This window comes from Alligator mississippiensis, chromosome 5 (assembly GCF_030867095.1).
Source record: "Alligator mississippiensis isolate rAllMis1 chromosome 5, rAllMis1, whole genome shotgun sequence".
NCBI classification, from domain to species: Eukaryota; Metazoa; Chordata; order Crocodylia; family Alligatoridae; genus Alligator; species Alligator mississippiensis.
Window position 1 is genome coordinate 47605652 of NC_081828.1, and position 11097 is coordinate 47616748.

Sequence of the window (11097 nt, forward strand, 5' to 3'; positions counted from 1 at the left end):
AGTAGGCAACCTGCCAGGGAGCTGCGTGAGCAAGGGATACAAAGAGCTTCCAAGCAGCCCTGCAGCTCAACTCTTCTTCTGTTTTTATTGTGATGAAAAAATTGCTTGCACAGGGCTTCTGCTTTGCAGCTCTTCGGAGCCTCTCATTGCAGCATTCTCTGAAGAGCTGAAACAGCACAGAGGAAGCACAGCAGCGGAGGTATCATATCATGTCCTCTTCTAATAGCCCCAGGTCCCTGAGGCTGGTGTTTATTTTTGGAATAGGATTGGCATCCAAGGTCCTGAGCTGTCCACCAAACTGCACTTGTCAGTACCTGGAAGTGAACTGCACAGGAAGGCAGCTGCAGGAGTACCCCCTGACCATACCACTGGACACAAGGCAGCTAATTCTGGCTACCAACAACATCTCCTATCTGCCCTCCGTGGAGCTGAACTTCCTAACTGACTTGGTCTATCTGGACTGCAGGGAGAACCACATTGGGGAAGACCTGGGTTTTACCTTCATCAGTGTCGTCAAGCTTGTTTACTTGGACCTGAGCGCCAACAACCTCACGCGTGTCACTTTTACCAGTTTCTCTCAACTCACCAACCTGGTGGTGCTGAAACTCTCAGACAACCCAAATTTGGTGGAAATTGAGAAGGATTCCTTTGCCAATAACAGCTGGCTGAGGCACCTGGATGTGAGCCGAACAGGCTTAACTTTCTTGGATACCAGCACTGTCAGTGATCTGGCCAATCTGAAGTCCCTGGGTCTAAGTGGAAACCCTTGGAACTGTAGCTGCTCTTTCTTGGAATTCAGTATCTGGATAAAAGAGAGCGGCCTTAATTTCCCAGGTGAGGGTTTTGTGAGCTTAGACATCCTTCAGCCCATGCATCCTAAGGTTTGGGTGGAAGTGAGTAGAGCCTTCTGTTTTCTCTATTGTGTCACTATTATTCTTGTGCATTCTGGGCCAGATACTTAGTGTAAATTAGCATAAGTCCATTGAAGTTAATGGAACTATATGAACTAACATCAGCTGTGGATCTGGCCTTTTGAGTGTCACAATATACAACCCACAAACACATACAAGAGTACATATGCTGCAAACACACTGCTGTATACACACAAGTGCACACATACACACACCATCAACAACTATTTTTAAATGATAAGAAACAAGCAGATGATGACTTGAGTAAAATTCTGCCTTTAGCTTCAGTTGAGTCCATTGTTAATGAAAATTGTAGAGGTCTGTGATCAAGTTCAGTGTCATATGTCTATCCTGCTGCACTTAGCCATAGGCAGCACTTTCTGCATAAGCAAAGCTACTACTCTGAATGTCCTGACTTTTCTAGGTCGCCTTCTATAGTATAGTTTCTTGACTGGTGGCATTATATTGTTTTATGTTTAAGAACTCCGAGTGAAAATGAATGATAGACCATTTCTATAGCCTTAGTGCCTCTCACACCTTTTCCAACACAACTCATCCTTTACCCTGCCACACTCCAATCCTAAGCTCCCCGCTGTATTCCCAGTGTAGCTGTACCATAACCTGTAGGAACCAGTGTTATTCCATATCTGGGTGTCGCTGAATAAAGAGGCTCACTTGGGCCATTGTATGACCAAATTGTTCTATGCACAAACAGACAAGTGGCTGAAACCAAATCAGCTCATTTTCCTTCTGGACCCTCATTGGGATAGGATGCTATGGATGAGATTTTGCCCTTATTGAAGTCAATGGGTGTTTTGCTACTGATTTCAGTGGGGCTATGATTCCACGTAGGCTCATTTCTGTTACATGGGAAGTATAGGTAATGCAATATTTTCCTTAACATCAAGGAGCTGTTCTGCTGGAATAGGCACACACTATTCCTGCAGTCATTCACACCCACCATTATCACAACCCTTCTCTCTTATTCCTTATATTGCTAAAAGCAGATACATTTTATATAATATACAGTATTAATGCCATGATCAAAAGCTCACAGGATTAAATGAGCTTTCTTTTACTGACTTCAGTGGACTTTGGATCAGACCCTAAGTGAGAAGAGAAACGCACCGTGTAAAACAATGTGAAGTCTCTCCATGCAATTAACATTGTAGGGTTCTGTATGGTTCTCTCTCTTTTGGAAGGATTCTAGCACAAATTGACATATTTTACAAAAGAGCCCCCAAACAAGAAAAACATGAGCATGTGTTTAAGTCCCACTAACCTAAAAAAATGCAAAACCCCTTGTTTAAGAGCCATTCTGGGTAACTGTGCCTTCCAGAAGAATACTTTTCTTATGTCAGCAGGAATATCAAAATCTAGCTGTTTTCTTTCTGCATCAGAGGATTCTATAGTTGGGTGGAAGCTGATGATTATTAACAGGGCAGAACAGACACCAATTAATTTCTTAGAATAGTATATCTCAGAATTGACTGAAAGGTACACTGGATTTTCTATACCTGAAAGTCATTCCCAAGCCTAAAAATAAAAGAGTTGATCCTAAATAATCCACAGTATTTAGGACACTACCAAACAAGAAATGATTCGTGCAAAAAAAAGTTAGGCTAAAACCTGCAGTGAACAAAGGAAGAGGAGGAGGAGAAGGAAAGAAAGAAGGTCAGAGGCAAGTATTCCCATAGGGCAAAACACAGGTTATTTGAGTACCCCAGCTATGTCTTCTGTAAACTTTTTTGGAGAAAGAAACTACTTTTTATTTGAACATAGGGCTATAGACAACTATGGAGCTGTTAAAGAATAATACTTGTATACAAAATACCATGGATGGCAGAGGAGGAGTGAAAGAAAGCATGGGCATTACTGTACAAGGTTGTAGATGATGACTGGCTGAGTGCTCAGATCCCTGTGCTACTGCTCTGAGAACTTGCGGTCAATCCCTCTCTCCAACTAGATTGCATATGTGCGTTGGATGTGTGTATTGGAGACATTCTCGGAAAGAGAAGGAGCAGTTTCTGGTAAAAGTATGGAGGACCAAGTTTCCCTTTCAGCATCATGGATGCTGCTCCTAGGTGGTAGACGGGGAGAATGAGCCATTAAAAGAAAGGACCGAAGGGTTATGAGCCAGCCAAGGCAGCTCTAATTTGCTTCTGTCAGGCTTTGCTACCTTCCAGCAACACACTGTGTGTAAAACAAACAGGAGACTTTGTGATTCCTCAGGTCTTGTGCGAGAACTGCAATTAAATTTTAATGCTGCATGTAAACGTATCTGGGCTGAGTGCCTTGGACAAAGATCACCTGTTTTCTAGTATGCAAGGAAATAAGAAGCTCCCTGTTTATGTTAGCCACTGCCACAGACAGACAAGATGACAAAGATAAGATGGATATTTCATGGTATGAAGCTATTCCACTGGAGAAAGGGGAATGGAGGGTATCTGCAGTCTAGGGGCAAAGCAGAGAGCCCAGTTTCACACCCACTCATACTGGGTTTAAAAAAAACAAAACAAAACACCACCAAACAAACAACATACTAGCCTTTTATAATTATAACTAAGCTTCAACAAGTATACAGAGCTGAGACCAAGTTCTAGTGTTTGGATCTAGTTGAAGAACTGATATATCCCAAGTTTGAGGATGCTTGAGCTCATCCAGAATTTAATCCAGATCCAAAAATAGAAGTACATTTATTATTATGCCTAGCTTTCTTTGTTATTAGGGACAGTTGCATGAAGACAACCATAGCATAGTTGCAGAATTGGCACACGGGGGGAGGGGGGGGGAGGTTGTGTCCCAGTTGCACCCTGTAAGTGCCAGGTAGGGAATATTCATGAAAATAGCAGCTACTGTCTACATTTCCAGAAGTCAGAGTCACTGTTACTTAATTCACCATCTCCTTGCACACGTTGCAAATGCATCATGTTGGACAACATATCAGTTCACAAGTGTTTATGTAGCAGGATCTGGCCCTCAAAAGATGGTTGTGATGTCCCCTAGGACAGGAATAGCTAGGCCACTCTCAGGGGCCTCAGGGTACCCTCCCTTTTCTGCCTGACTTGTCACACACTGATGGAAGTTACAGTCCTTAGGGAGGCTGCCCCAAGGGCCCTGGAGTAAGCCTCAGTCCACTCCACTTTATGCCCAGCTGGCACCAGTCCTCAAGCATTAAGTTGCCTTAGGGGCATTCATCATAGCTTCCAACCTCCATCATGCCTACACCCATGTCTTGCAGGTCTTGTGCTTCACCAGCCCATATGGACGTTAGCCCTTTTGGCCTTATCCAGAGCAGCCAACAGGCTACAAACTTCTAACCTAAGCCTGCTCGCTCCGACCCAGCTTCAGAGGTCTCAGCCTGCCAGCATCTTGCTTGTGGTCAAACCTTGGTCCTAACACAGTTCACTCCCCCGACCCCTTAGCAAGGCTGGACACCTAGAGTGTTCTAGGCACTCCGTTATGTGGCTTCCTATCCACCCCTATAGCCACAACCCAGTCCTCTGTATAAACTGAAACCAAAATACCAGCAACCTGCTTCAAATGAAACTTGCAAGGGCCCTTTGAGTCATCAAACAGCTCAAAAACACCCTCCCCTCACATTATCTCTGTCTCTCCTAGCTCATAAGGTACCTTCAGGCCTACAGCATTTGCTCCCTAGCAGCTTAGACTAACAGAAGCACTTCACTCCATAGAGTTCAAAGAGCAGCCCTAATTCCTATGCCTCAGAGACCCAGGTCTATATTCCCTGAGCAATTCCTTCTCACTGGCCACACATGTTCCCCTGACTGGTCACAGGTGTGCCCCCTAGGCCTACTGAGCACCTTCCTGCTGGTCTTCTGGCTCAGCTAGAGTTGTTTCCCTTCTAACTACCTGGATCTCTATTCTACTGCTCTATTGCTCTGCAGCATGGTGCCAGGTAGTTATTTGCAGCCCTTTAGCTCCCTAGCTGCCTGCTCCTGCCTTTAGACCTTATATGTTATAGTCTCTACCTTAAAGTAACAGGAGCCTCTGGCTCCTTCTTACAGATGCTAACTTAAGATAGAATGGACTTGTTTAAAAGTGTGTTGACTTCTCTAGTTACCCCCAAGGTCTTCCTACCATTAGCCACCAACAGCTAATGTTAATTACCCTTTTCTACAGCAAAGGCATAACTGGGTTTAACAAAGTGTCACTTGAATCTATTAATGTATTTGCATTATGGTGCTTTTCTTTTTCCTGATACAAACAAAGTTTCAGCATTCTTGACCCATGGGGTCCCAAGGGATTCTGATTCTGGGTGTGGAACATGCAGCAGAAACAGGGGAAATAACAATGATCTGGGCCACAATTTTAAAAGGTTGGGTACAGCAGTAGGATTGTGAGGCTAATGCATTCCTTTGGCATGTGAGAGAACTGGTGTCTGTCCCGGGCCATTACAGACAAATACAAAAAACCCTTTGCTAATCAAGCTAATGGTCTATTTACAGACTTGTTGTCTCAAGCCTGGCAGCTTGCTTATGCCAACATTTTCAAAACTGATGATAATGATATTTCCTATGTTCGGCACTTCAGACACATGGGCCCCAAGTCTTTCCAGTCACTATTGAAAAAAAAGCATTTGCACCTGTTTTTAAGGCTTAGATGCTACTGTGATACTGAATACAGAAGAAGTCCATTAGGAAAGTAGTAATTCCCTTGACCAGAGTTTGCCTGGTGTTCATTAGTTGAATCATGGAGCCACAGACAGAAACTAAAAAGTATATCAGTCAGTTGTCTCATTTTCTGAGTACCAAGCATCTGATACCCTGAAACCCAACAAACCTGACTTGATGTTAGCAGTAAATACTCCTGTTATGCTTTATTTCTATAAAGTCAGACCCCTCATTTGGATGGCAGCTCTATTGTGCTGGATAATGGATAAACTTGAAAAGAACACTTTCCTTTCCAAACTTACAGTCCTTGAATGAAGGGGGGGAGTTGGCTTTTTTCTGGCATATATTAATAGTACACCTAAAGCAGTATTATTTTAATCAAGCTGAATATGATGATGAGCTAGCCTTACCTGCTTGCTTCCCATTCTGAAATTCTCTCTCTCAGAAGTTAAGGTTGTGACCCTTTCCTTTCTCCATCATTTATCAGTATTCCCCTCCTATCTTGTATTGGCCCTAAGAACCATTGCCTTTTACAAACTTGTATGGGGCGCCTATGCTATGAAAGAGCTGGTCTAAAAAAATAGGCCTTCGGAATCTGCTAAATACTGAGTCATGTTTTCTGTGTATGATCAGCCATAGAGCATCTGTAGGGGAAGATATTCTGGTATCAGCTAAGAGCTGTTAATATAGGGGTGGGCAAAATGTGGCCCAGGGGCTGGATGCAGCCCACCAGGCCATTCTATCTGGCCCACAGGGCCCCTAAAAAATTTAGAAAATTAATATTTATCTGCCCTGGGCTGCCTGTCATGCAGCCCTCGATGGCTTGCCAAAACTCAGTAAGCGGCCCTTCTCCCAAAATAATTGCCTGCCCGTGTGTTAATACTATAAGTACGCCAGCATAGCTATGTCAGCTCTGCTCCCAACTGGAGATAAGGCATATACCAGCACCTAGAGCTTTTCTGCCAGCACAGTTAACACCAGTTAACTTTCCAAACAACATTAGCTAAGCTAGCTGAAGCTCTATAGTTGTATCCACATTGAGGATTTTGCCAGCAAAGCTAGTTTGACCTGTGGGTGTGACCCTTTCATAGTCCCTAGCCAATGTAGTTGTGTCAGCAAAAATCTGTAGTGTACATCGAACTTAAGGGTTGGCTCTTTTATTCCAGTATCAGCGTACCTCTCTGTGGGTATGGATGGACATGCTAGTTACTGCATTGGGGTTTAAGCTTCTACAGTTTAGTTTCCACTTGGGGGTTAAGAACAATTATTTCAGACCATCTGATGTATAGCAAATCTTTGTCCCTTACCTCACAGTGACTATTTAGTCTGCCTATACCCTAAGAGCACCCACTCAGGAAGCTATAGCAGGGGAGCTATAATGGTGTATCTATATCATTATATTGGTGTAACTGGTTAAACTTTCCTATGTAGGCAAGGCCTGGGAAACGATTCTGGTGATCTGACTGTCACTGGCATCCCTATTGGCAAGTTCAGGGAGAGATGTCTCTGCCAGTTTAGAGAAAGTTTTCTGTTTTTTTCAGTCTAGCTCTTTAGAAAACTCATTTATTTTTCTAATTTGCCTCTGGGCTCTTATTTACTATTACTCAAGGCACAGACAAGAGAGTGTTGCTCCTGTGTTTCTTCTGCAGATGCTGAGAACATCTCCTGCTACAGCCCATCAGAGCTACGTGGCTGGCCAGTGCCTGATGTGGAGACACAACTCCACTACATATGTCTCACCCACTTATACCAGTGGGACTATATCTTCCTGGGTCTAGTTGGCTTCTGCATATTCTCTGCTGGCACTCTTGCAGCCTGGCTGGCTGGCATTTGTGCAGTGTTATATGAATTCCACACAGCTACAGGGGAAGACGATGCAGATGAAGAGGAAGAGGAAGAGGCATCCACTTATAACTGACCTTTGAAGTCCTTGTGAAAGCCTCTGCTAGCTGTACATTTACTTTGGTCCCTTTCTCCCTTTCCCAACCTCACCTCCCTCTCCAGATGTGATTTTTGTAAACTGAAATATAAGAATACAAGAATACAAAATCCTTGTACTCCAGTTTCACTGTCTTTTGGGGAATTTTTTCCTTTCTCTTTATTTTCTCCAAAAGTCCTTTGACCACCTGGGCTTGGAATATTGGCAGATTATTTGATGCTAACCAGCCAGGCTAATATTATTCATTATTTACGGCATGCCCCAGAGTGCTGAGGCACCTTGCTGAACATGTAAAAAAAATCATGAACAAAGATATTCGGAATAGAAGCCTAAAGCCAGGCTCCTAAGTTCATGTTTAGGCTTTTAAACTAAATTCTTGATTTTCAAAAATGCCAAGCACCCAGCAGCTCCAGCTGAAGTCAGTGGGAGTTGCTCATCACTTAGAATTGTGGAAAATCTCATCATTTACTTAGGAGCCTAAATATAGATTTAGCCACCAAAATTTAAGTTCCTGTTTCTGAAAATTTTATCTAGGGCCTCTGCCCCATAGAGCCCTACATACACATACCATCAGTAAAAGATACACAAATTATACCCAAAATGATACTACAGGTGAAGCAGCCAAATGTTTGATGCAGTTTTATGCAGAATGACCTCTATAGCTGAAAAATCAGAATCAAATGTCCACACGACATTTTTCCTGGTATAATTAAATTGGTTTGAAATCATACTTCTAATGATATGGACATACAATTTACTGCAGGGGAAAGAGGGGAACAGAGCTTTCCTCTGTGTGTCAACTGCTCAGCAATAACTGCTCATATGTACACGTATCCCACAGTGGATAAAAGCTGAACTATGATGTACCCACTTCACACACATGGGCAGGCACCTACCAAAGAGCAGGTGACATGGTGAAGCTCTCCCCCTTTTAGCCTGTAGCAAATTGTTCATATGCACATACCCTCAGTACAGCTTTCTCATGTAGAGAAGGCCCAAGAGAGCTTTCACTATCAAACAAAACCCATCACCATCAGACAACTGCTCCTTAGAAATCAGAGGTGGCCTACTAAATTGTGAAGAAACCCTGTAGACCCACAGACCTGATGAAGACCTTTGCAGTCATTTTCTCAACAACTCGGGATGAAGGCCCTGATCCAGCAAAGCACTTCAAAGTTTAACCTCAAACACTTGAGTAAAATCCTAGTTGGAAGGGACCTCAAGGATCATTTGGTTCAACCATCTCCACAGATGCTATTCCTAAACTATCCCAGAGAGATGCCTATCTAGCTACTTCTTGGAAATATCTTGGAAGAGCCTCTGTAACTCCTAATGTAAAACATATAACAAAGTTAATAGTAAAGTTAAGCCCAAATTGAAGTGTTTGCTGAATTAGAGCTTTAAAGAGAAAAGGTTCTGAATCCTCAGCTTGAATTTTGCTCCCCTCCCCACAGCATGTCTCCTACCTAAGATAAGGTGAGGGGTTGTCAGTTTACAAGATGGCAGAGTTAATCTGCAGAGCACTCTGCCAGCAGAAGTCCCTTGGGCATTTTTGGCTGGTTTACGACCACTTCACATTGCTTGAGATCTTAGAGAACCAGAAAATCCAGCCCACAAACTCTAAACTCAGATGCCACAGTACAGCTAGAATGTTGTTAATGTTCAAAAATATTGGTTACATGCAATTAAAGTACTCTTGGAAATAATGGGTGTTGTGATACCAAATACTCCAGAGTTATGCATACAGAGCATAATAGATGTGAAATGTATAGAAATAAGATCCTCTGTATCACTAGCACAGCTAATTGCCAAGAGAAGAATCATCTTACATTGAATGAGTGCATCAATTCCATGTGTGAAACACTGGCTTCTTGATCTGATGTCGGCTGCATCTGTTGAAGAAAAAGGACAAACAGGAGAATACTTCAGCAAGCCTGGTCCAAATACACATCATCTCACAGGAACTGGATGCAGGCATTTGTTTAGATAGAATGTAAAACTGGCTATTGAGTCTTTGCCTGAAACTAATACAAAAGGATCTTAAATTTAATTCCACAGACAGGAGAGACAATGCACTATGATGAACTGCACACACTGTAATAGAATAAAACCAGTCCTAAAAATGCAAACAACACTTCAGATGAATGTTGGGAAAACTGTCTGGATCTTAGTTTTCAAGAGTGATTTTGAGGACCTCCATTTTTGGGCATCCATTTTAAGACATCTTAAACAGGCCTAATTTAAATATATATATATATATTGAAAATAGGCCCTTTGAAGTGTCTCAAATTGGGCACCCCAAAATAGAGAATTCCAAAATCACTAGTGACTAATTATGAAATCACATATGATGGTTTTGACTAGTCATAATGTTCTGGTTCAAGGTGAAAGATATCCTATGTACATTCATAGGACTCCAAATTCCATTCCACCCAGCCATTTCCCCCTAGGAACATATTCACATATACCTTTGATGAACATTTATCAAGACTTCTGAAGACATCTTATAAATGGTACTTAAAAGTGTTCTTGGTCATGTCAGGAAGAGGAAGAAAAACCCATCTACTAGTGATGAAGAGAGTCATCAGGCTGGGTACATTTTTATCATAGACAAACTCATTCAGCTTGACAGAAAATAGATAGGATTTAAAAGTACATGATCCCCTTCTTTATAAGACGTTTCAGAATGCAAGATATAAAAGCTGTAGGCAACATTTTCTAAAAACTTCCGCAATCAAATTTGACAGTCTGGGTATCTCATGCATGCAGAATTTTTACAGATTGACTAGAAATAAATGCTATATCTAAAGGTTACAGATTTTCTTTTGGCAGCAGGCTAAGAAATATGGGTAGAGTTCCCAGCCCAGATGGCAAGTGAGCTCACTGAGAACTTCTCCATGGCCGATCTCCCTACAGAGGGAGATGTAATAGGACACCCAATGACTAGCACCCAGGAAGTCTTCAAGACAGATAGAAGTCACACACTGTGATATGCTGGCCACACGCTTCATGGTTGTGAAAGGAAACTTCTGCATCTCGTTTAAAATGAAAACCATTGTTGAGCTGTGGCAGAGACCCAGAAATACAATGGCTGAGGCTGCTGTAGATGTGCAGCATGAAACCCAGGCAGAACAGAGGAAGTTTAATGCCGCAAAGAAGGAAAACTCTCTATTACCAAAAATGCCTTAAATGATATCCATAATCTTCATCACTGTCCTGTCACTCCATTATTTATCTACTTTCCTTTGGGGTAGGTATTCTGACCCCTGCTTTCTTGGCTAGAGTTACAGATCCACAGTCCAGTACAGTGCTGATCAGGAGGAGCACAGCATCCCCTAAGTCACTGAAATTCACAGGCAACATGTTGTCCATGAAGCCCTTCAGTATTACCTGCAGCCAAATGAACATTTGGGGGGTGGGGGGGTTGTGTTGGTGCCTGTAAGAGACACTGTAAGGGGTAGTGTCTCTGTGACTGAGGGAAGGGGGGATCTTTCTGAGGAAATTACAGTTATCTGAAGGAGCCCTGCGCACAGAGGGTGGTCGATGATTGCAGGGGACGCTGTATGCATGGACCTATCACAGCAAAGATGGAGGGAGCTGTGTGCGTGACACT

The 11097-nt window shown here is 42.7% G+C and overlaps 1 protein-coding gene across 1 annotated transcript; it reads left to right on the forward strand.

Annotated features, from left to right (window-relative positions):
- LRRC52 (leucine rich repeat containing 52) lies at positions 1-7602 on the forward strand. The gene is made up of 2 exons (XM_006272954.3): positions 1-834; positions 7195-7602. The coding sequence occupies exons 1-2, from the start codon at positions 210-212 to the stop codon at positions 7461-7463; spliced, it is 894 nt and encodes a 297-aa protein (XP_006273016.1). The 5' UTR covers positions 1-209; the 3' UTR covers positions 7464-7602.
- The last annotated feature ends 3495 nt before the right edge of the window (positions 7603-11097 follow it).

Coding starts and splice junctions, on each gene's coding strand:
- LRRC52 (XM_006272954.3), top strand. CDS start 210: ATGTCCTCTTCTAATAGCCCCAGGTCCCTGAGGCTGGTGTTTATTTTT. Junction 835..7,194: donor GAGCGGCCTTAATTTCCCAG/GTGAGGGTTTTG, acceptor TTTCTTCTGCAG/ATGCTGAGAACATCTCCTGC.